Genomic DNA, 25,870 nt, shown 5'->3' with positions numbered 1-25,870 from the left:
TTTCCAAAATTTTCATAATTACACTTGTAAAATTGTATTTAAAATTAGAATAACTTGATAATTTCTAAAGCCATTGACATTGACCTTTTGAAAGAATTGATATGGTGCACAAAACTGTGCAATAAGTTTTTCGAATCTGACCTTTAAACTTTTTAAAATGTGGTTTGAATTCAACCCATGTTTGAGTGCTCTCCTGTGCAACAAACTTTTCAATGCCAATTTTTCAAAAGAACAATTGATGCCGGCGTATTGTTTAAACAATTGTGAAAAATTCAGGGAAAATCTTTTTGAAATTTAACCTGAATATTGACAAATTCAAATTGTCAACTTCGTCAAATCTTGTCCAATTTCAAAAATATTATTAAAAAAATTAAGATGGTGAGTTTATACGCTTCGTCCAGGTCACGTTCACTCACTGTATAGTGTGAACCTCGCTCCACAGACTGGCGTTAGAGAGAGACATAGATTCGTCGTCCGTGTCTCGGTCGGATGACGTCATGACCAAGGAGGACGACTGGGCGCTGTTTTCACTGAAATGCTTTACAGCCTAAATACAGAAAGCGACAGAAGTTAAAAACAAATTAAATGAGAAAAATGTTTTTAGTAAAGATTTTAACCCTTACAATCTGTTGAAGAGCTGGAATCTATATTTCCCAAACACAGCAGAAAGAACAAAACTGCAATAATTTATCAACCACATACCTGATAGACAGTCATGTTATATGGCAACTTGTTCGTTCCTAAGTATAGCTCCAGTCTGTGTTTGTTTGTTGATGATGGTGATGAGGATTGGTCTTGTGTTGAACCACCTACAAAAACGGTTACATTAAAGCAATTGATGTTGATCCGATGCAATATAATCTACTCTGATGCGGTGATACACGGATATCTACGATGAGATACAGCGATCATGGAGTTGTTCGTACCCGTGGGAAGATCTGGAGGTCCTACATCCTCATCATCAACTTCTATTTCATCTTCAGAATCGTCATCATCACCCATCATCATGAGAGCCTCTCTTCTCTGCGGAGTGTCGTTACCATCAGAGGAAGATGCCGCTCCATAACCACGAGAGATGAGATGTCTTTCGATAGCTTGCACCAATGCTAGAGGATCAACCTGTGGAAGAGAAAAGAGTCGTTTCATCAAGTTACTAAAAAATGCAATAAGGCAACAAGGGTGTGAAGTGAAGATTAGAAGTAAAGGCATCAAAAGAAGTCAAATTCAGACCAGTTCTTGTCCCGGGTCTGATCATAAATCAGACAGCAAAATCTTTTATTTTTACATTGATTTACGGTCTGTAGACGTCGAATCAACGTACAAATGACGGATTTTGCTGTCTGGAAAACAACTCGATAGGAACTTGTAAAATATTAAAAGTATAACGTTGCAGTTCGCAAACATGATCGAGGTCAAAAAAGCACAGTCAGTATGTGAAGCCAACACTCACCCGAACTGGACCTCCGTACCACTGCTTCGACTTGTTGCAGTTGGGGCTACGTTGCAGTCGGCACTTGAGCTGATGCCTCGAAAAGAAGTTGAGCGCTTGTACGCCACTGCGGGAAAAGTGGCAGTTGAGGTTGTTTGATGTTGAAATTAGTATTACTAAATCGTAGCGAAATAAGATTACAAAATCTTTTTAAGGCTTTATGGCAATGTTGCGCTGACGCAAGTGTACAACATAGTGTCGGCTAAATTATGTTGTGCAGTAGAATTCCGCTGATATGACATTTCGCTATAATCGTATCGTATCCGTTGCAAAATCCAGTTTTTAAACGACAGCTAGAGTTGTGCTATGGTAACACTTTTTCAAGGCCCCTTCAGATGTCACTAGAGGCGAGTTCTACTATGATCGAAGTTTTCACAACTAAAAGTTTCAATTGCTACTCGACGTATTTATCAAAATCAATTCTCACCGTCCCGGTGCGCTTGGAAGATCCTGAAACTTGACTGAAAACTGCTCCAGTTGGTTGATGCAAAGATTCAACTTGGAAACTAGGTTGCGTAATGGTTCCACGTCACTGCTGTCAGTGGCTGATATCAGGTTGTTGGAGAATTGAGTGTCCTAGAAATTGAAAGGTTTTTAAAATAAATTCCAGCGTGAAAAATTGTAAGCTGTAAGCTTACAATAATTACAACAAATACTGCAAAAACATAATTGCAAGCCAGTCCCAGTGCCGGATTTACCTTTAGACTAGAAAGGCTGAAGCCTAGGGCCACAAGATTTAGAGGACTCAAAATTTAAAACGTACCACGTATATTTAAAAACATTTAAACATGGCTTATATATTTGGAAAAACTTTCACTAAGTATTAACGTAAGATTTTCTGGCAACTAGTTCTAATAAAGTAAAGTATGTATTTATAAACAGGTCGTAATGCAAATTAAATTTCTGGTGTGTTTGTTATGGGAAGGAAATATGACACAGGTTAAAAGTTACATTTTTAACTGTTACTTTGAGAAAAAATGTGCAATTTCAAGACATTTTATTAAAAAATTTTGGGGGGGGGCACGCTGCTGGGCTCACTGACAAGTGCACTAACAGCCTACTCATTTACTCGCCCCTCGAAATTATGTGCTGGCGACGTCTCTGCTTGCGTGCATATTTTTTCATCACTAATAAATAATAATTCACTGTGGAATCAGTGATTGTTTGATATACACGTCTCGATGGCTGTGAGGGGCACCTAAAATGGACCATAGCCTAGAACCTTTCTATCTCTAAATCCGTCCTGGCCTGGTCAGCCAGCCATTTATATTCTTCCCAATACAATCATAAAAACCAATGAAAAAAAATGTTCGTTTAAGCTCCAGTTTACTATCTTTCCAATCGATGCATTAGTAGCAGTCCTATTGAAAGGTACTTGAATTGCAGCCAAGCATTAAAAGGTGACGTTTTGAGAGCCAAGTACTACCAGTCTACCAGTTATGTAAAATTATACACATGTGAAATTGTCCATATTGCTTGTAGTCTAGCAACCGTTTTGAAACACTAATGGAAAATACAAGACTCCCTGGTTGGGAAACACGATAGAATTTAAATGTTTAACATTTTTTTGTGGCTACTGACCGGCAGTCCAACGAAGACATTCAGAAAATTTCGAAGTCGTTCGTCTCTGTCAAGTGAGATAAAGGGAGCGTTCCACTTTGGAGCCTTCTTCGCTGTATCAGTTCCAGAAGCTTCGATCTGTGCGGCTTCGTCGCCGTGCACTTTCAAGCTTCTTCGAGTCAAGCGGCTTGCGTCGGTAGATGACGCCGAGTCGGCACGGTCATGCTCCATCGCGCTCACTCTATCAAGATCCGGTGTTTGAGCGCCGGGGTCGGGCTTGCTGCGCCTGCGGGTGATCATAGGCGGTGTGGGTGGCGACTTTCGCTTTGACGAATCGGGCTGTTTGTTGCTCTGCTCAGCTTCTTGGGTGAGAAAGGCTGTGAGTGACGTCACAATACCGCTGTGTTGAAGTTCAAACGAAGACACATCCGAAGTGCTGATGATGTCACAAAAAGCACGCAGCGTGTCGCAGGCGTCGGAAATAGTCTAAAAGAAGCAGATTGGGAGGTTATCTAAGGATGGGTTGGCTTTTACAAAGAAAGCATTTTGCGCAGTTAACCACAAATAAGTTATTAAATTCAGTATGAATACAAAAACTAAATGAAAATATAACATCATCACATTCATCAGTAAAGAACTGCAAAAAGGCAGTGACTCATACAAAGAAAATTCACTCTAAACTTACACTTTTAAACCATTTAATGACAGAAATCAAACTATAAAAACTCAATAAGTTGTGCACAAGGAACGAAACATGTAAATGAGAAGGTTCATCATCAAAGACAAACAAAGTACATTGTTGTTTTAACCAAGATGCATGTGGAAATTGTGATGAAAAAAACACTGTATTTCGACTTTAATGCCAAAGCGACTTACCATGGAGGACACGAGAGATTGAGCGATGTTGGTCAGTTGTTTGATGAGAGACGCGTCTTCTGCGGCGCCCTCGTCGCTCAACTGTTCGCTGATGTCTTCTAACGCGAAGTATTTGTCCAGGAACAACTTCGCCTGTTCCCGCACCCACTGCTTCACTTGTTCTCTGAAGTGACAGCTATTTATGAAACTTTGTTAAAGAGATACGTAGCTTTGCTGAGTGATAAACCTAACAACATGGCATTAATCGTGTTACCAACAATGATGTAGACAACATCACAAACTAGACACAATTAATTGACGAAAGTGCTCATGATCGTGAGCATCGCATCTAAGACGAGGATATGACGATCAACATATATACGATGTTGTTCTATGGTGTTGTGTGCTTAGATATTGAAAAAATCTTCACAAATACGTAATCTAAAAATATCCGGTCAAAACTCAACCCACTTGTTTTCCTTTGAACCGGTATTCTTCTGCAGATTTGGAAGAGTTAGGTTTTCACGCATCGCCCTCGCCGCTTGAGCAGATGAGGAGGTGAGAGCCAAGAGAGATTGTACGTGAGATGTGGTGGTGGGAGATGCACTGACAGATGCGGAGGAAGGAAAAGACCTCCTCCATCTCGTCGGATTCAAGTTAAAGAAAAATGATGACGCGGAAGAACGGGAGTTACTCCCTGGATCATGAAAATTCAAGTTCAATTTTAAAACCGTTTCCAATCACAGCAAACAAATATAACGAGACAAAAACAATCAACAACAAGTTTTAAACACGTAATAGTACACATATCACAAAAATCTATAACCATTGACCGGATTTCGACTTGGGTCCAGTCGGTGTGTCGGTAGCGCCATCGGCAGTCGACATTGCGGCGGCAAACGCTTTGGCCTTGGTCAGGGGTGGCGAAATAACTCGATCGGTGGGCGATGACAAATCGCCGCGATGTCTGTAAGTTAGATTGCAATTAAAGTCAATGTTAAATAACGCCATTCAATTCTTTCAATGTCTAAGTTAACTCTTTTTAAAGGAAAGCCCGTGGTTGCAACACTAATAGTTAAAGCAATGTTTTAGGCTATCCTTTTGAACTGCAGTAGAGGGCGTTATACCAACAAAAGCATTTTAGTCGCTTTCTGTAGTATCTATGCCACGGCCAGTCACTGCTGTAATCGGAATTTGAGATAAACTTCTTAAAAAAATCGCAAGTACTTCCCCCATGACAAGTAAATAAAGCATGAAGTAGTTATGCGATTATTCTTTTCCCTACCTGCCAGAGACTTGTCTGTTGTCTTCCGGGGTAGGAGTAAGAGAAGATGAGGAAGAGAGTCTCTTTCCAGCACTTTTTCTCGGAGGATACTTTCTTCTCAATATATCCGACAAGCGCCTGAGATGTGGCAACTTCAATTACAGACCAGTTCGAGTGTTTGGGAATAATTTGATATTAATTTTGTGCAACTGTGTAGTTACAACCAGTGTTGGTGAGATTCAGCCGGTTTACGCAAACCAGTTGTGGGAACGAAACAAGTTGTTGTTGCAGGCTATATCGAGTAAGTGTTCATATATGTCATGACGAAAAAGAACTGGTTTGAATAAATTCACAACCGCACCGCTGGCTATAGGATTTAACAACATGGCATTGACGAAAAAAGTAAACATTATTCTGGGATAACGAAACCGTTCATAGAATAAAAAGAACAATGTTTTCTCCACCTGAGTCTGGTAGTCCATACCAAAAGCAGCACAAAAGAAAAACAAAAAGTCAGTCAAGCTAATGTGCACCGGATGGAGAGCTAGAGTTACTACAACATGCTTGTATAGGAAACAACCACCTTTTGACCGAAGCACAGCATTTCGTTCAAACGGTGAGTTCAAATCAGGGAGTGTAGATAGCTCGAAAGAGTAAGAGCCAAGCCTCAGTCCGTGCCACCAATTGCAGAACTTGCCAAATCATAAATAATGATATACGTAAACTAGATGACAATGCAATGTGATGGCAGGGCTGTGGAGCCACTGCAAAAAAGCATAGGCTCCGGCTCCAGCTCCGGAGCTATCAAGCATTCATCCACTAGCTCCAGCTCCGGCTCCGGAGCTATAAATTTTTAAACAGCGGCTCCGGCTCCATACTTTATCCGACTTATTCTTTTAAGCGGTATGCTATGCGCTTAACCGATGTTTTTACTTTACAGTGCCGGCAAAAAAAATCTTTACATTCAGTCGGCAAAAAAAAACTTTACATGTAAAATCTGTAGAAATTCTTAGCTTACTGTTCCCGCCAAAAACATTGCGTCACAAAAACGCTTATAGTTACATCATTACCCACTCTCTGGCAACACTTCGCCGTAAAGCCATTGCTCTGCGTCCGTAGTGTTGCTTTCCAGCTTCGTGAATAGTAAGGGAGGTGAAATCGCACAATATGTTTCATTTTCTCAAAGTTTCGAGATCTTGCAAAAAAAATTTCAAAATCTAAAATGGGTCGAAAGAAGAAGCAAATGGAAGAAAAACCTCGTGCCTTGACTTTGTGAGAGAAGAGAGATTCTTTGATTGCTGTAGCCAGAGATATTGGGGTCTCAAGAGAGGCAATTTATCAATTAAAAAGGTGAAATATTCACTCATTGCAAAGATTTTGGTGATACATTGCCTCTCTGGAGACCCCAATATCTTTGGCTACAGCAATCACAGAATCTCCCTTCTCTCACAAAGTCAAGGCACGAGGTTTTTCTTCCATTTGCTTCTTCTTTCAACCCATTTTAGTTTTTAAAAAATTTTTTGCAAGACCTTGAAACTTTGAGAAAACGAAAAATTTTGTGCGATTTCAGCCCCCTTACTATTCACGAAGCTGGAAAGCAACACTGCGCACGCAGAGCAATGGCTTTACGGCGAAGTGTTGCCAGAGAGTGGGTAATGATGTAACTATAAGCGTTTTTATGACGCAATGCTTTTGGCGGGAACACAGTAAGCTAAGAACTTCTGCAGATTTTACATGTAAAGTTTTTTTTTGCCAACTGAATGTAAAGATTTTTTTTGCCGGCACTGTACATCAGATTGGATTTGGTTTGGGATTTCAGGTTTTGATTCAAATAAACGATTGATACGTTTAAACAGTATACTATTAACCGATTTCGTCTGTATTCAATACTGGAGCTGGAGCTGATAAATATTTTGTAGCTCCAGCTCCGGCTCCACATGAAATGTTTGAAAAGGCTCCAGCTCCGGCTCCAGAGAAAATGCTTGGCTCCAACGCTCCAGCTCCGGCTCCCCAGCCCTGTGTGATGGTCACTGATACCTGGCACAATGACCAAACCAAGAACTGGTGATCCATGGAGCTTCACAAACAACAATTTACAAAAGTACCATTATTCGAGCTAAACATCAAATAAAGGCAAATACCAATGAGCTCACCCTGTTGAGGGGTCAGAAGGCGAAGGGTCAGTGCTGCTTGGAGCTCCTTCAAATATCGGGGTCGCAGAGTTCGAAGGGGGTTGGTCTGCAGGGACGGTTGGAGGGGAACCCCCGCGATCAACACCAACTACTTTGTGATTTTTATCAAGGAGTTGCTCAACCTGATAAAACAGATTCGGTAAACGACGTTGCCTTTTACGATAATTAACGTTGAATCGAAGTGAAAAACCGAACCTTACCTGGTGTGTGACACCTTGACGGCGGAAATACACCTCGAAGACCTCAGGTAGCTTGTTCATTAATATCATTGCCATCTGCAGGGCTCCGACGATGACCTTTAGGTCGGTACTTGACAACATGGAAGCGATGTGGCTGGAAAATTCATTGTTGTAGTTAAGGTGGCTCGTGTTTCAATAACCCAGATAGCAAAGCAATCAATGTAAAATACGATTGCTTGGGTGTCTGGGAAGCTGATACCATAATACAAAAGCGATTGTTTTATGTATCACTTTGTATAATACAACTAATTCCACCTTGCAAAAGTGGTTCTTTTTACATTGATTTAACGTCTGAAGCTGAGGATAGAGGAACTCGAGTGGCTTAAAACATTTCTTTAATCCAATTTGGGTAGAAAGGTAACTTTTTAAGCCATAAACAGACACAACTCAGCAACAACACTATATTTGACATTATAAAAAAAAAACAATAAGCGAACGTTTTCGGCTAGTCATACAGCCCTTTCAAGCCTATTAAAAAATATTTTACAGGAAATACTACAAAATCATAGAGTATTACAGCAAAAATGTGGTCAATTCTAAACATTTGAAAAACTGCTGAACTTGCTCACACAAAAAGATAACTGAGAAATTACGCAGCACAACGGGTCAAGTATTTGAGAGGTGAATTTAATTGTTCAGAGAAGGACTCAAGCAGATTACGCAAGATGGACAGAAGCACAACACGAGATAGTGGCACAACCAAAGCAAAATATGAGAAGCACAACACGTGACAATTTAATCAAAAACGGTTAAAAGATAGGAGGCTCCGCCAGCAAAAAATTGCTTGTTGAGCCCTGGGTTGAAAGATTTGATGATCTATGCCTCGTGAATCTTGGTCTAGAACTCCGACAAATCGGTCGCTTATTGCTTCTTTGATTAAAGTCTGCACAAGAAAAAGCTGTAACTAAATAAGAACTTTAATATGGCGCATAAGTTAGCAAGCTTATTAGCCAAAGGCGGTCTTCGCACCAGGCCAGAGAGCCGGTACAACAGGGGCAATTTATGTGAAGTCACTCCATCAAAAAAACATTTGTTAAAACAGTCAGAAAAGTTTTGCTTCAGGGCATTGCTAAGAGCTACCTTGATACAGAGAGGTTCTTTAGGACATCTCTAAGGAGTTCCGGTTCAGCGTAGTATATCATCCTCTGCACAGCGCGCAGACACTTGTGTCTGACAGCAGGAGATCCAGCAGAAGACCCATATACCTGGAAAGGAGTTGAAACATATTTTACTAACTCACTGTGTGTCGATATGATTGTCGATATGATAGTGCATGTGATGGAATTGATGGTAGTAGAGACTGTAGACCTCGGTTAGTCTGCTGACTGCGTAAATCTACTTTGAGAGGTTGTAAAACTTTTTTAAGTAAAAAAATAGAGAAGTTTTGTTGAAATAAAAACGACGCTATAATGCCCCAAATACAATTTTGTCTTGTCGGATTGACTTATGATCTGCTTTTGGTCTTTCGCTACTCTCCTGATTGCGCCATAATGTAACCTACAGTTATACAATGCATTGTTTTGACAATCTCATCCACTCTGCTTGTTCGTTATGTGGCGCTAATGAAGCAAATAAATTGACAAGACAAACTAGGAACAGCCACATAAAGTATGATAATTCATTGTTCTTATGCGCTATGAACACAACGAGTTACCAAGTTTGTAACAATAGCCTGAACTGATGACAGAAGATAGCAGTGGTCGCTCATAAATGCAAGACAAGTACCTCGTACAAAACCGTGAAGAGAGAACGCACGAATCCCGAAACGACCTCACGATCATCTTTGACGAGAGACACCCTTGCGTCGGTCATGCTGTTATCCGACTCTGTCTTAACCACAGTCGGTTTGTCTGCAAACAACAAAAGCCAACATCAGTTTAACTGTATTTTTAAAATTCGTCATTTTTACAGTACATTACACGTCTGCAGGAGTTGAATCAATGTAAAAATGACGGATTTTCTTGTCTGGATAATTACTGAAAGCATGCAAAAATATCAAATTGTGGTGAAGAAGATGGACTTACTTTCTTTTGCATCAGTATATCTTCTTATAGCTCTGCTGTTACCAGTGTCCTCATTGATCTGCTGCATCACAGTGAAGTCAAGCATGTAGACACGGCTCTGTATGAGCAAACTGGCTTCGTTGTCGCCACTTCTATGAGCTTCCTCAATCATTCTGGACAAAAGGAGAGGGTTAAACAACCCAGCTGGTAAACCGATCCTTTTTTACAATAATTCAACGTCAACGATGGCTAGAATTGTGTTAAAATTGCAATGTTTTAGAATCTAAAAGCGGAATTTAACCAAGTATTACATCTTACCAAAAATGAATCTGGAAACAAAAGCTGAACAATCTTGTATAATTTAACAGTGATGATAAAAACCATGATGCTTGGGGATGAGGTTGAGGACCCTACTTCTTTGAAGTTAAATGACGAAATAGAGTAAGACCTCGTTGGCAAATTTTGCCTTTTTACATTGATTCAACGTCTACAAACGGCATTTGCAGCCAGCATTGGTCATCGAACTGAGTTGAAAGCCAGAGAGAGCAGATGGAGTGTAACAATCCAAGTTGTTGTGATGGCAGCGCGGTGCGTACCTGTTGTCATGCTTCGAGTATGGATGCCACGATCCTTCGTCACCTCGCCACTGCCAGGTCGGGTGATGATGGTCCGACTTCTTCGAACTCTGCTTGAGGAGCCGATCAACGCTGAACATCGGATCATCCAGAGGAAGACGAGGCATCAGTTCACTGAGGAAGAGTTAAGAACATATTGCAAGGACTGACAAGTCAGGAAACAGATGTTTAATCAGATATCTTTAATAAACAAATGCGAGCATTTGATGAATGCAAAATAGCAGTACTATCTTTAATCAACAAGAAAAAAACTAAGTAATGTTTTAAAGCGATAAGTACTTCACGAATTATCAAGTGCTTTTCAAGTCGATAAATGTACCCGATCAAAGACGTGATCTCGTATAACTCCTGAGGTCCCCGTGGTACCAGCTCAATGTCTTCATTATCTGCAGCTGTGCCGCACAATAAGTACCGTAAAGTGTCCGCAATATCTGCAAAGCGCGAAGAGAAATGAGCGACAAAGCAAAAGGTAAGCAAAAAGAAGCTATTTAGCTCAGTGTCCAATCGGCTGATGTGGAATCAAAGATATAGCATCATGTTCGTAAGACCTGGCAAAAATTGCAGTTTCTACATCGTTTTAACGTCTAGCAAAGATGAAACGATGCAAAAAAGCAACTTTTTTCCGTCAAAAAAGAATCAATTGTTGCTTACTGTGCTTGACTAGTTGAGTAGCGAGATCAGGGCAAGAAGAACAGAGAAGGCTCATTGTTCGGATCACCATCACAAAGGTGTTGCTCCCGATTAATGGAGGAGTCACCACAAGAAGATTCTGCGGCAAGATGTGAAATGATATCAACAATTCAAAATGGCAGAGAGTGCAAAAACTTAGTGTTTTGCAAAAAGTCACGGTTTTAGGCGGTTTACGATGGTAGTGGAATCAACGAATAGTTACTTCAAATAATTCAAGATCAAAAGGTTCAAACCTGAAAGTTTTTCAGCAAACCATCATTGGCGATATTCTGCAGGATTTCGGGTTGGTTGTGAAAGTTATCGACTAAACGGGCGAAACACAGACATATACTCTCCACGCATTTCTTGTCCTGCGTGAAACAAGCAAGCGTGTATGTATCAGATACTGTATTCAATTTTTATAAAAAAAAAACTACATAAATAAGCTTCAATTTTATATCGCTTGGTATCCAAATAGGTTGAAATCTTAAATCACTCACATGGTGAGAAAGTCTTTGCGCCAACAAGGAAATGGAGCTTCCGTAATATTTATCGAACTCTGAACGTTGGTCACTTGGTGTCAATACAGAGCAGCAGTTTGCCGCCACGGTCAGTGCGTTTCGTTGGGCAGGCAAGGAGAAGAAATCAAGGTACAAAAGGCAGGAAGAGAGCCCGTTGGCTCTCAAAATAGAGGCACCGTGTCGGCGAGACAGCATCTCAAGAGCAGTCAGTGATTGTTCGGCAACGTCCATGCATTGGATGCTTTGCAACTGCAAATGAAATACCAATATTGACAAATGTTGTTATATGGGCAAGCAACCTGTGAGTTGGTGAGGTAAAAGTGCTGATTCTGAAATAAGTAAATCCCAGACAGCAAAACCATCATTTTTACATTGATTGAACGTCTGCAGACTGACGCCTGAACGTTTCTAGGTTAATCCCACTGAGAACACACAACTGTGTATTGGCAGGTGACCTCATCTCATCAGGCAGATCTCCCATTCTTAGATTGATTCAATGTCTGCACTCCGCAGACGTTGAATCAATGTAAAAGAGTACTGATTTGTAGATCGGCTTGACAGACAAAAATTAATTGTTTGTCTTTTGGTCTACAGTAATTACTCCAAAATCTGCACCATCAGGCGAAAGTCTAGATAACCAAACAACAGCATTGCAACGTTACATAATTACTTGAGTGCAATTGATATTGAAATGAACAGCACCTTGGCTATAATTTCGAACAACGAAGCGTAACATTAACGTCTGCAGACGTTGAATCAATGTAAAAGACGACTGATTTGCCATCTGGGTATGTATGAGCAGTCCCATACAACTGTGTGCAATCTCAGCCGTACATCCCTGCAGCTTTGGAGAATCAAAACAACGAAACAAAAATCTCGGTAACGAACACGAAGCACATACTTTCTCCAAGAACGCAGGAACAGCATCTACCACCACAGAAGCAGAGCGTGGCAGCGCCTCCATCATGTATGTGAGCGCCCGACACGCGTGGTTCATCATGTCAAAGTTGTGTTCCATCTGTTCAAGCAACAGTCAAGTTAAACGTTATCCGGGTGAGAAAAGAAAAAATTTCGTTTGGGTTTGAAGCGTCAAAGCATGGAAAGCGTCAAAAGTTTCTCTGAAGTAGAAAGGAGACGCCTCAAACCACGTTGTGGGGGATTCACAGCTACGAATGTAAATGCAGTAACAGTAACATAGGAGCTCTTTTTTAACATTCACAATCAACAGCCATAACAGGGCGGTTCATGTGACACTTTTGGACCCGGGATGATTTTAAGGGTCCAGAATCTCTCCAGAGGCACGGGGAATTAAAAACACTGCGCATTCTTTTAAAGGTGTTTTATTAGGTGGTCATGAAGGCCCAGACATTTTATTTTTACTGAGCCCAAAATATTTTCTCAACGGCCCTGTTGACACAAGGTTATTTAACAACAGAAGCTTTAGCAATTAATCTCGTTTGCAAATTGAGTTAATGACAACATACCTTTAACAGAGTAATTAAAGCTGGAACGACCATCTTGGTCGGAAAACCACTCAAAGTGTCCTCATTTCCCATGACGAGCAACTGACACATCTCAATGACAGACTGGAGCTGACAAGACTCGTCCCCTGTGGCTTGCATGCCTTGCAACAGAAGTTGAGCTTTGGAACCTACAAACAAAAATGCTGGGTTGAAGCTGTGGAACAAAGTTAAAGTGTTCACACTATCACCGCTTCACCTCCTGTATTAAGCTCTTGCGCACTGGATGAAAAAGAATTGTGCACTGGCCAGCTGCCGCTATATACTAAACCGTGATACATAACAGTAAGTAAGCAGTGACTTATTTGCTTCTGCAATCTCAAACACTAACACATGGAGATAGTCAGCTGAACTGTCAAATCAAATGTTTACATTCAGGTCGTCTTGCATTGTTTTAAGTGCAAATTGCCTGAACAGAATAAAACCAATCACTACTTTCATATATTGTTTAAAATCGCCTCTAGCTCTATGATATTAACTAGCACAGCTCGTCACAGTGAAGCTCGACTAACAAAGAACTGGCTTGATATTTGGCAAGCACGTGGGAAGGATAACAGTGCCACTGAGTGGACAATCATTCAAAGCGGCGAAGATAATGAAACTCGGTTAAAACTGTGATAAAATTTGCCGCATCAGCCGTTTCTACCCAGACAACAAAATCTGTCATTTTTACACTTTTGTCATTTTTACAATTAAAATAACAGAATTAGCTGTCCCAGTAGGCAACGCACAGCTCGCATTCCAGATTGATAAAATTGGTCTAAATACGTTGATGCAACGTCATCAAATGCTTGATTAACGCAAAAAAGACTAATTTTGTTGGATGGTTGTTTCATGTACTCAAAGTCTGGCAATGAAAACCGACGCTCAAACGATCGTTTCGAAACAGATTAACAAACTAATTGTTGACTCAATACGTTTGCAATTGATGCAATGTTAAGGAAACGTTATTTAACGTTTGAAACTTACTTCGTCCATTGTTCATTGATCGATTAAAAATTTGTTGGACGCGCGGTCCCAGCGTTCCAAAGAAGTGGGTAGGCAGCCCACGAGCTTCCAAGAGTGCTAAAGAAACAAAACGCATGACAGTGATATAGCCAGCGTCCATAGAAATCCAGACAGCTAATCAGCCGTATTTTACACTGATTCAACGTCCGCAGACGTTGAATCAATGTATAAAACAGTTGATTTGCGCACAAACTATATTCTTTGCAGTAAAATCAAAAGTCACGTATTGTTTTTGATCATTTGATTTACCAAATCGCCTTTTATGCTAATTTTGTCAAGCAAAGATGCGTTGTAATTGCGGCAGATCAAAGTTAAAGACAGAATCGGCACGGATGTTCGTCACCTTGAAATCGAGACATATCGGGGTCATCAAATTCTACATCAGGACTCGAAGCATTATCCGCAGGCACAGCGGGAGCGGCTGGTGAACCACCTGTTCAATGCGAGGTTGGTTAACTGAACAATCAATACAATCGAGAGAGCAGTGGACAGAAGCTACTTGACAGATGTTGCCGCATTGTTTGATAAAAAGTAATTTGACTGCGTTTATCGATTGCTCGTTTTTGTATAGTATTTGAAATGTTTCAGTCGTTAAGCGTTGAAATACTTCAATTTTTTGGTTTATCAATAATCAATTAACTCAAGAACATTAGTCCTTTTTACATGGATTCGACGTCCGCAGACGGTAAAATTATTAATGCAAACGATCACTCGCTTGATAATGACACAAGAATGAAAGAATTTACACAGCGTCTTGTTACTTTGAAAATCTCGTGTTGATGTTCGTGATTAACCAGAAAGCACATGTCAGTTACGTAGAGTAACCGTTGAACATAATAATAGACATAACGTTAAATTAGTCGTCGTCGTCGCGTGAACCTCTGGGGCCGAGGGTCTATCCTTTTACCACCCCAGATTCACGATGTTCCTGGACTACACTGGAAGGCTACTAGAGAGCTAGAAGGCTACTAGTTAAATTAGTGTTTTGAGAAACTCAAAAGGAACCAAAAAACTGCTCAAAATTTCCTCACTAGCATTTTAGCTTTAAAAAAATCTTCCGCTCTTACCTTGATTTTCAGCAGCAGGATCTTGAGGCACGTTTCCTTGTTCGTCTCCTGAAGATCTTGCTGCGTCTCTGGACATTACAGGAACCGCCGGCGACGGCTCTTCCTGTTCTCGTGGGTTCCCACTGGATGGTTTGCCCCTTCCCCTGCGACTGGAGGAGAGTTGCTTCAAACCATTGCTCAAAAAAGTGAAAGAAAAGCTAACTAATTCTTTATTGACATGAAAAATTAAATCAAACAATTCTCAAGCAGCAAAATCCGTCATTTTTACATTGTTCAACGTCTGCAGACATTGAATCAATGTAAAAATGACGGATTTTGCTGTCTGGGTATTGGTCCAGTATTGCATTCTCATATACGACCTCTCTATCATTCCTAAAACGATTGTTGTTGATGCAAGAGCCTGCCTCAATTTCTACACTCTCAGCAATAGACAACAAAAGTTTTGAAGCAACACTTCAACGTATGGCTTCACGAACGTAACAAACAGGGTGGTATGCGCATCTGCAACTCAATAGTTCCGGCAATCGTATTGTAGTCGGACAAAATCAAACACTGCATACTGATAAACAGATTTCATGTCAAAGCATACTGTCAACTAAACTTCTCATAAGCAGCTACTCTCAAATCGCTGACTGTGACCTAGTCTGTTTATAGATAAAAACGTAACCACAGAATAGTAGGCCAACTGAATGATTAACCTTGCAAACAGCGGATAGTGTGAGTCTGGTAAGTTCTCTACTTAAATCGTTTGTCAGGAAAAGGGCTCAGCCAGCACACAGTGCGAACTTATCTGTGCGTTTTGGTCTATCTAGTGATTGTAATCTCATCAGCTTTCCTCAGGCGCCATCTGGAGTAGCTACCACGCACCGAACAGTTAACAAAGCCAGCACTTTTGTTGGCTACTAATAACTTGGCGGAAGAAGGCTACATTTCCATGTAGCAGCTCGAAAGACAAATATTTGCAAAGTCTGTTTCATCAAAACGCAATTTTTATAACAGTCAAATGGTGGAATATAGAGTTTTGCAACAACAAAATATAATTATATGAGTACAAGGCAAACTTTCCATAGAAGCTCTAAAAAAAGCATAACGTTCAAGCATAGATTAGCACTTCAATGCAAATGTTTGATGTTATTGTTAGCCATTTTTGCAACTACATTGCCTGAATGCAAATATTCATTTTTACAAAAAATCACTACTGGTCAGTGCATGACGTGCGATGTACATTGCTATTAACAAAAACAATCCTTTTTACATAAATACATCACACGCTGTCTGAGACAAACTATACTAGATCTGTAAAAGTGGCATACTGTTCTCTGCTGCCAGTTTCCTGCTGCTGACGCTTTGGAAAGTCACCATACAATGTCATGACGTCACGTCACGTGTGTTTGTAATGGCCCAATGACTTTCCACAATCTTGACAACAAACTGATGCAAAGCGAAAGATTGCGCAGCGGATAATATCCGGTGACAAATCGCAAGTTAATTCTTCATCATAAAAAAAAAACTACACAAGCAGCCAGCGTATTGACTTGAGAGAAGTTAGTCATTTTCGGCGTTCCCAGGCAGCAAATCAGTCGGCGAAAAACAACTGATTTGCCGTCTGAAAGGAAACTTAAATTCAGAGATTCCAAAAGCAATGTTTTACGCATGTCAAGTGCTTCATATTTGTCACAGTAAGAAATACAATCGAAACTTTCCGAGTACTAAGTCACATCTGCTAAATTCGGTGGCTTCCCAGAGGACAAAATTTGTCATTTTAACATTGAATCAACGTCTGCGGACGTTGAATCAATGTTAAAATGACGGATTTTGCTATCTGGGTTACTATACAGCAAAATAGAACTACTTCAGTAACTTCAAGCCGAAAGCAATGCAAAAAAACAAAAGGAATAGTTAAAGGTCAAAGGTTAAAACAGTAAACTAAAGATCCTAATGTTTATCCGAAAAACCACTTTCCGAAATGGCTGCTGAGTTGCAGTGTTGAACGGAGGTTAGGTATGGCAATAAGCTCAAAACAGTAAAGTCAGCTGCTCGAAAAGTGCTATATATTTGTGGTTTCACCGTGAAGTTAACAAATAAGTCGTGGACAATTCCAAAACAAGTCGAAAAGAGAAACGATCTGACTATTTTTTGTTACAACAACCAACAAAATTACGTTGCAGCTACATACCTTGCACTGGCACACGACCCCGTCTTGGTTGAGGTAGTAACGGAGCTTCTGCTGTAGAGTGGGTGGTTAGGCGGGGATTGGTAACGCTTGCGACTTTTTGACTTGTTTTCGTCGTCTCGTGACTTCCCTGAACTTTTGCCTGGTTTTGCAAAAAAGCAGTTTCATGTCAATAAATTTACGCACATGTTTTGTAGCTAAAATCCGTCGTCCATTTTAAAAGTAGATCACGCTTGTAAACACAAACTCATTGCAGCTTGTGTAAGTTATATAGTAAGTAAGAGAAAACTTAAATGCGCAGGATTGCAGAAATACGACGACTTATAAATATAATGAAATCTTTTGGTAGAATCATTGTTACTACAATATCACCTTTAGCAGATTTAGAATGTTTTGAAATCGCTGATCTTGTTCTCACACCGCTCTGCGACGATGAGGAAGATTGCACAGAACTTTGGCTGTTGCTTCCTTCTTTGGTTGTTTCTAAATTGGACAGTGGAGTCACGTCAGATATATAAAGAATGTAGGTTAGAAAGATTACAATACGGTGACGGAAATAAAAAAATTTTGCCGAAAAGAACCAACAGGCTTAGGTTGCATGCCAGTGATATGAGGTTGATGACTTCGGTTTGAAAGAATCTTTTCGAGATGTTGATGATGATCCTGATGCCTGAATTTTTTTTAAGTGAAAAGAATTTCCTTGAAGTTTCAATATCTGGTGACACTGAAAGGATTAAAACAGAAACGTTTGCCAGCTGAGTTGTTTCTCATAGACTGAGTCACAGAGTCACAACATTTGCACTTCTGGCTGGTTAACTTTGAAGGTAAAACTTTACAACTAATCGAAACGTATTCGTGTGCAAGGTGTCTTTTCACCAACAAAAGAATACAGGTTATTTTACCTGCTTTGGCAGACTCAGATTTAGAAAATCTTCCCAATGAAAAACGGCCAGTTGACTTTGAAGCTGAAGGTTTAGGTTGACCTAAGCAATAAACAACTTGAAAATGAATTCCATTTTTATCTGTATGTGAGCTTCATAGATTCACTGTGAGACTGACAAAACGTCTTTCCACCACACAAAAGCATCACCTTCATTTCAATTCTAAGTTTAACACTGAGCTTTACTATTCAGTTTCCTAAGAGAGCACTGCTCGGAAGGAGGAAAGAAAACCACTTTACACAAAAATTAAAGAGCCCAAAATATAGATACTACACTCATGTTCAGCAAACGTTTCGAAAACTATACTGTCTTCATCTTTAGTGCTATAAATGCTAAAACTACTCTTGTTTCAATTCTACTGTTTTGAAAAGTCATGCAGCGTAATATGTTGTAAGTGAACCGTACCTTTAGATTCCGAGTTGGAAGATAATTTAGTGGTAGACGTGGAAGGCAAAGCACTGCTTTCTTTTGCGCTGCTTTTGCTAGATTTGGACCGCGACGCCAGTTTTTTTGCCGAGCCTGATGTAGCAGAGGAGCTACCAACAATCTATGAAGTTAAAAAAATATTGACTCGCACGTTCTCATACATAAACGATTTGCTTGGTTCACAAAACAAGGATAAAAACAACTGGTCTGTACGTTCAAAAAGGAGTTAGTAAGATAGGCAAACACAACTACCAAAACAACAAGTTTCATGTCAATGTTTTGTGAAATACAGTGACAAATTCAAATATGTAGTTTGCAAATGTACAAAGTTACAGTAATTGTAACCCAATCAAACCAACACTTTAATGTTGTCACTGTATAATAGTTTTCGAAATTGCGGATGCCTTACATTTCTAAATTCTACTGATCAAAATTCCCCATCACCTTAAACGCACCCAGAAGGTTTCAAAAAAAAGTTAACATGAAAATGAACAAATGAAAAAGCTAATCCGCAATAATAAGAGTTACAACCTCTTGAAAGTTGTCTTCTTCTTCAGATTCCGATGATGTCCCAGGAGGAATGAACGGATACCACAATTTGCTTTGAATCTCCTTTACCTAGGAATGCAAACACTCATGAATAGTATTGACTGTTATGAACAATAGAAAAGCTCACTTCGTGATTCAGAAAAGTTATGAAATCAAATATCTGAAGATAACGATTAAGCATATTGCATATTAAAAAGATTATTATTGTTTCGTAGCATATGTACTTTTCTAGCCAGGTTTAGCAAACATAACCTAACCAGCAAATCTACTCTTTTTTGCACTGATTCAAGGTCTGTAATTTCGTTTTTTGGGAATCCGTTCAAATTACAAAATGAACATCGCTGATCCGTGATCCGTTACCTAACTTTTGGAATCATAGGCAATATTAAAGCAACCAAGCAAATGTGAGCAGCATTTCAAGAGTTCCAGTTGTTGAGTTGCCAACGTTTGTACCGTACATTAACAAATGGTGTCGCGTAACAGGACTAGGAGACATTGCAAGAAACAGTTCATGTTTTCTATATCAAAAAAATCACAAGAAAATAGCTACGGTACAAGACGGAAGTGGAAGGTGTTAAAGTTCATCCTAGCTTAAGTTGCTTTCATCGTTATGTAGTGCTTAAAAAAACAAAGTGAATGCACAAGTTTACTTTTGTAGTTTCTTCTTGGTTACGATGTAGACTTTCCTGTGAAACGGCTTTTCTTGGATTCCTACATGTACAAAGAAGACACTTTGAAAAGTTAGCCATACTAAATTAATTATTAAATCTATCATGTAACATATAAGCAACTGCTTGTGTAAGTTGTGTTTGATGATTTAGACTTTAGAATAACAAAACCATTCAGGCCGATACCATGGATTTATTCAACGTATGACACCAATTCGAACTGAACACTTGCTAACACCACAGCTGACACAAAACCACCCAGCAGAGAAAACACGCCCGTTTTGCAATGATTCAACGTAAAAGAAAAGAAGGTAAGCTGATTTTCGTAGCTGAAAACATATGTCCGTTTGCTTGGAAATGATAAACCTACTTTAGACTGATGCAAATCAACGTTACTTTTAAGTGTTTCATGAAGCTTGTCTGACGACAAGTCGATTGAAAACGACTGCCTCAAAAACGCCTTGATGTTTGTTTTCTACATAAAAAGGTTCGCAGGACAGTAATAATACAACATCAAAGTTGTTTGACGAAAAAAGAAACAAACGAAACACTCCTGCAAGAAACTTAAAGGAAAACAACACGAATTTGAACTCGGTACTGAACTAGCTGAAAATATTGTATCGCATTTGAGATGATATGAAACGCTTTAACAATAAACCACTCAAACTTTCCATCAATCAAATGATTTTTGTATCCGCTAATGCAAAATTAGTTGTGGTTGACATGAAAAATTACACAGTGATTTTGTAACCTGTAATTTCTTCATTTACTGTACATCTAAGACTGGCTAACGATAAAAAGTGATATTCAGTTTAAGCTAGAAAAAGTGAATGCAATAAATTTTAACAAAAAGTCATTGTATAACAATAAATCGAATGTTTTAACAAATAAAGCTTAAACGAGAAAACATTAAGTGAATTTTGGAAGCCAGTAGGCAATGCAACATTGTTCACAGAAAATGACACGAAAGATCTGAAAAGCGAAGATCTTCAAAGAAACCCGACGCCACTTTCTCATCTGACTGCACTTACTTGTTTGCTTTTGATGAGTAAGAAACTTTGGAACGGGCTCTTTTTGCTGCAAGTGAAGGCTCCGAGCTGTTCAGATGTCGTTTTTCTGGAAGACTTGTTGTTCGACCTGTGCATAGCAAGAGTACGTGAACCATGGCGACTTTTACATATTGATTTGAACAATAGGTTTGTATTCAATCGCTGCTCATCAGAAAAAAGCGCTTGTTTAATGTTTATATTGCAGTGGTGACACAAAGCAGTGATATTTTGCAGGCAAAAATACACATTAGGTTTTTCTGATAAGACCGAGTTTATTGAAAATGTTTCTTTTGGTGCAAGTCTATCATACCACTTACCGTTTACCGCTAGAAACGATAATTGTCCTGATGAACACCCAAACTTTTCAGTATACCACTTACCATCAGATGATATTATTCCTAATCTATTAATTTTTTTGTATTTTGACTTATTATCTACAGTATCTGTCATGGCCCTCCAATTACTTTAGTTTAAAGCAGTAATTCTAAATGATTCGACATAGACCAAAATAAACGTATTACCAGAAAACATACTTTTTGGCCTATTTGCTGTGAGGGATGTTTCGCCCACTACATTGTTTGATACGAGTATAGAAATAGGAGTGTATACCAAAGCACATTCATACCATTTTGAAAAATAACCAGTGATTTTGAGCAGTAATTCAATATTACTATTATTTACTTAGACAAACATATGCTTATACTATACCTTTGCTTGTGCTTGCTAAATTTGCTTGTTCACGTAAAAAGCTAGCTCTTGTTTGACGGACTGCAGGAACAGGAACGCTTCCTACTATGAAATATTATTAGACACAAAGACTTAGGATAAATAGACTGAAATTTGTAAATCGAGGATCATGTTCGATTGTTATATATACTGTAGTAATGTTGTTTCAATAAAACACAAGCTTATGAGTTCTGTAGACTCTAGTATTTTTTCCACAACCAAAAAGAGTAAAGCAAAAGTTATCCATAACTTTCATAGAGCCTATTAAATCAAAATAATTATTTCAATAAGCAAGATATAAAAACAAGGTGAATATAGATGTAATTTGAAACGACCTTCTACAAGTACGATAGTTAGATGGGGAAATCATTTGTACGTGATTCAAAACTACAGTTAATATATAATAACTGGAATTTCAATGAGCAGTTAGCTGCAAAGTTGGAAAATGGGTGTTTGTTGCCAGCTATTACCAGGCAAACCACTGGCAAATGAGATCTGTAGAAAGCATCTTCTGTAGTTCAGTTTCCTGGAATATTGCAATCAAAACATCGAGGCTGATCAAACTGCGGCGGGTCTGCTACTATTCGGTGAGTCCGATTCAGTGAGTTTCTAACCTCTAACCCCTAACCCTAAAACGGCAATGATAATTAGGCTACGGTACCCAATAATTAAAAAAAAAATTTAAAAAAATCACTGAATAGGGATCGGACTCACCAAATCGGACTCACCGAATCGGTCTCACCGAATCGGACTCAGCAAATCGGACTCACCGAAACGGGCCATTCCGAACTGCGGCACCGCACATAATTTTCTGTGGCCCACAAAATGTTTATTTTAAATAAAAATTACCATTCAAAAATATTATCTAAAGTCGCAATGGCGCAAAGTACCTAGGTCCTAGGTGCTACATGCTTCAAAAACAGTTTTGTGGTGCACGAAAATGTAGTTGAGTAACGCATTTTGAACCACCATATACAACATCTTATACACTTAAGTGCCATAACTATAACCATAATTACTTGATAGGATAGGCTCTGAAACACTCTGGTGGGGCAACAGATCTGTATTGGAGAGTATCTTTCGCTTTGAAGCAGGGGATCTATAACACACTATGAAAGTTAAAAATTGTGGATTTGGTTAAGCATGATTTTATGTTGGCTTACAAGGAGTGGCAGCAAAATCAAGACAAAGAAATTCAAACCACTAACTTAAAGTTTATTGTGTATTACCTATGTATTACAATTGGAATAAATTCTCCAACAATAATCTGCTTTACTATTGTTTACTATCTTGCTTAAATGCTTTTTTGATGCAACAGTGATGTTAGGCTTTGACAGACAAGTTAGTGTAACACAGAAATAAGACCAAAGGATGTAGTCAACATTAAGCAATTTCTCTGTAGCGTATTTTTAAACAAATATTTTTAACCACTCCTCGTATTGTGCATTGACAAAAAAATTAAAAAAACTTTGACTCTGAAGTTTATTTTCTGTATCGCAAGCTCATGAATATGGAAATATCAACAAATAACAGTAATATGACATGATATCTTCTTAAAAAAATGAAAGAAAGTACAAAAACCTATTTCAACAAAATCGAATTTCAACAAAATGATGGAGTGATATAAAATTCTTCAACAAATGCTATGATACTGGTGTAAACTAGTTACTCAGTGTGTTAAAGTAAAATTATTTTATAACCTGAAATATTCAGTTTGACGAGTAGGTCTTGGTCTCAAACGAGATTTATAACTGCAATAAAAAAGACAACATTGTAAACAGAATTAATTTCTGAAATTAAGCCCATGGATACACACTTTTGTTAATTTGCTACAGAAAATGTTTTTGTAAACACAAGTTGATATTTATACTTGGTCATTTTGTTGTGCAATAAAAGTTGAATTTAATTGTGTAACATTGCATTCATGCAGCACTTATGAAAGATGTGACATTACTTTTGTTGCAAAATGCACAAAAAATCGATCAAGTTTTGCTGAGCTGACCGCAGTCCATTGTATCTGCCAGTGTTTGTGCTACATTGTCTTCTGACTACTTTTGTGCTGCGGCTGTTTGTGTTAAATTGTAGGCTATGCCATTTATTTTTTGAATTATTAATACAAATATGGAAATTTTTGTCTGATGCAAATAAATAATAATAACAAAACCAGAAAGAAATGACTTTACTTAGCTGACTCGTGTTAATAAATTTATCATCTAAATCATTTCCACTTTCTCCACGTTTAGTTTGCTCAACTAGTCACTAGGCCTACAGATATTGTACTATCAGTTAAATTGATAATTTCACAAACATGTGTCGATCCTTATGTCACTGTACAATGAATTATTGATGAGTTAGTCATAAAATACTAAGACACCTGAACTCTGATTAAATTTGTCTACTGATTGCATTGCACTCCACATAGAATAGGGGAGTATAATGGTGGCAAAAATGCTTAAATTCATGCAGCAAACGTTGCAAAAATTTTTATATACCGATATAGGCTACATAAAAAATTTCGCACGTGAAGCAATCTTCCTTTTCCACAAACTATGTTTAATAAACAAATATCTACAAATTTCACATGTATCTTTAAGGTCTTGACTCTTGATTCTCAAAAATGAAACAATGACAGGAAGCAATCACAGCAACACTCTGATTACCTATGTGCCTACAATCTGAAAGATTCGTTGATGTGATGATTTTATTCATGATAGGGCCGCTATACACAAGTTGATTACCTTGGAAAAACGTTTGAATCATCATTAAATTGATATTTTACAGTGGCCTGGCAATTAGTCACACGTGACCCAAATTTAAAATGTCTGGTATTTGAGAAACAAAGAGTCAAGGTGTGACAAAGCAATATTTAGCACTTAAAGCACATAAAATATGATGTGGATGGCCAAACCATGGACTCTATATTCTTCACAGCCCTTGCTGATTCCACATCCAAAAGAGTTAAGTAGTGTTTAGTATCAAATATAGGGTTGACAAAGTATCGATCGACCCAATGACACATTTCGATGACATCAATAAGTACTAATTATAACATTCTCATTTTATTATTTGTGATGATATTTAGTAGTTTTGATGGAAATATTTTTGCAAGCATAGACAGACACTGATAATATTCATCATTTAACATACCCAGCTTTGGATGCTTTGCCTGCTGCACTACTAGAAGGTAGAGGATCGTCGAGGATGGAAGGTGAGCTTGGTTCTGACCCCCCGGCAGAGTTTTTACAGCGAATGGACATGTGAATAGGCCTTAGATAGGTTCATTCCCTTGTGGTATAACACAACCTAGATATAAACAATCAATTAATGCAGATTTTCATTTTCATAAAATAGGAAAAAAATAAAGTTTAAACAGGTTGTAACAGAAAAACTTAGGTGTTTTTAAGGCATATGGTTGAACAAAAAAAGCTGTCCTCACAAAACCATTCAGTTTGTTCTTTCAAAGTACTGATAAAAATATGAGTTTAATCTTCATCTTATATTATAGCAGTGGCGTAGCTAGGGGGGCACGTCTGGGGACGGCACTTTCAGACTACAATTTTTGATTTTGATTGTATGTAATCTGATAAAAAACGCATTTCATTTTCACATGCTTTTTCTTGAAGGGGCAGCAAAATCTGAATCCGCCCCGGGTGGCACATTCCCTAGCTACGCCACTGTATTATAACAGTTGTTTTAAAGCTGTATTAGTTAGACTTCTAAAAAAAGCTGTTGTATAGCACTTTTAACTAAACATGGTCACACGGCTTAAGTCATACACGTTTGCAAAGACAAATTCATTGCAGCATAAAGACCCAAAAGTGGCTATACTGTATTTCTGAGTTAGTCAATCGTAAGCTTGTAAAATTGCCTTTATTTTAGCTCCGTGAGCTGTCTATTTGGCAAAAATGAATGAAATCAGTTTTAATAGCATTATAATCTGGCCTATTTCTACATCCACTTGTATCGCTGAATGGTACATAGCATTTGTGAAAAGCTCAGCAGGACTTTAGTTTGACATATTGCTCAGAAACGTTTTTGGCAAATCAGTTAATTCAAAACGTGAGCAGCTGACTCAATAATTGTATTTTTTCACAGTTTTCAGCATTGCATTTTTAATTGTACTACACTACTACAATGACACATGATGGGCATCAAGTAAGATTATTATATTTTTGTTTTACAATTTCTTCATCAAAACTACTTTTTCTGTCCTATTTTTACATTGTTGGAAACAATAATCAAAGAAATTTCACTCAGCAAAAAAGATCTGGTCAAAATTGGTTCACAAAATTGTATGCAAATCTTGACAGCACAAC

At 38.6% G+C, this 25,870-nt stretch overlaps 1 protein-coding gene across 1 annotated transcript in view; it reads right to left on the bottom strand.

The window, feature by feature from the left end:
- The window catches only part of LOC145785759 (E3 ubiquitin-protein ligase TRIP12-like), a 31,832-nt gene extending 6,979 nt beyond the window's left edge, over positions 1-24,853 (bottom strand). Inside the window, exons 1-36 of the mRNA XM_082597467.1 lie at positions 24,702-24,853; positions 23,255-23,305; positions 22,574-22,653; positions 21,537-21,620; positions 20,811-20,916; positions 19,762-19,822; positions 19,094-19,180; positions 18,542-18,683; positions 18,098-18,178; positions 17,568-17,678; positions 17,199-17,337; positions 15,023-15,171; positions 14,299-14,388; positions 13,917-14,012; positions 12,912-13,078; positions 12,329-12,445; positions 11,407-11,676; positions 11,161-11,277; positions 10,889-11,006; positions 10,557-10,668; positions 10,199-10,351; positions 9,624-9,775; positions 9,325-9,449; positions 8,680-8,804; positions 7,561-7,693; positions 7,322-7,482; positions 5,190-5,306; positions 4,738-4,871; positions 4,376-4,601; positions 3,926-4,088; positions 3,071-3,535; positions 1,917-2,065; positions 1,451-1,556; positions 927-1,119; positions 703-809; positions 417-547 (exon numbers count right to left, since the gene is read on the bottom strand). Of these exons, the coding sequence (XP_082453593.1) occupies positions 417-547; positions 703-809; positions 927-1,119; positions 1,451-1,556; positions 1,917-2,065; positions 3,071-3,535; positions 3,926-4,088; positions 4,376-4,601; positions 4,738-4,871; positions 5,190-5,306; positions 7,322-7,482; positions 7,561-7,693; positions 8,680-8,804; positions 9,325-9,449; positions 9,624-9,775; positions 10,199-10,351; positions 10,557-10,668; positions 10,889-11,006; positions 11,161-11,277; positions 11,407-11,676; positions 12,329-12,445; positions 12,912-13,078; positions 13,917-14,012; positions 14,299-14,388; positions 15,023-15,171; positions 17,199-17,337; positions 17,568-17,678; positions 18,098-18,178; positions 18,542-18,683; positions 19,094-19,180; positions 19,762-19,822; positions 20,811-20,916; positions 21,537-21,620; positions 22,574-22,653; positions 23,255-23,305; positions 24,702-24,811 (4,928 nt within the window). The 5' untranslated portion in view covers positions 24,812-24,853. The remainder of the gene's footprint in view (positions 1-416; positions 548-702; positions 810-926; positions 1,120-1,450; positions 1,557-1,916; positions 2,066-3,070; positions 3,536-3,925; positions 4,089-4,375; positions 4,602-4,737; positions 4,872-5,189; positions 5,307-7,321; positions 7,483-7,560; positions 7,694-8,679; positions 8,805-9,324; positions 9,450-9,623; positions 9,776-10,198; positions 10,352-10,556; positions 10,669-10,888; positions 11,007-11,160; positions 11,278-11,406; positions 11,677-12,328; positions 12,446-12,911; positions 13,079-13,916; positions 14,013-14,298; positions 14,389-15,022; positions 15,172-17,198; positions 17,338-17,567; positions 17,679-18,097; positions 18,179-18,541; positions 18,684-19,093; positions 19,181-19,761; positions 19,823-20,810; positions 20,917-21,536; positions 21,621-22,573; positions 22,654-23,254; positions 23,306-24,701) is intronic.
- Between the last annotated feature and the right edge of the window lie 1,017 nt (positions 24,854-25,870).

This window comes from Aplidium turbinatum, chromosome 16 (genome assembly GCF_918807975.1).
Source record: "Aplidium turbinatum chromosome 16, kaAplTurb1.1, whole genome shotgun sequence".
Lineage (NCBI taxonomy): Eukaryota > Metazoa > Chordata > Ascidiacea > Aplousobranchia > Polyclinidae > Aplidium > Aplidium turbinatum.
The sequence above is the reverse complement of the archived record's forward strand: the minus strand, read 5'-3'. Positions and strand labels throughout refer to the sequence as shown.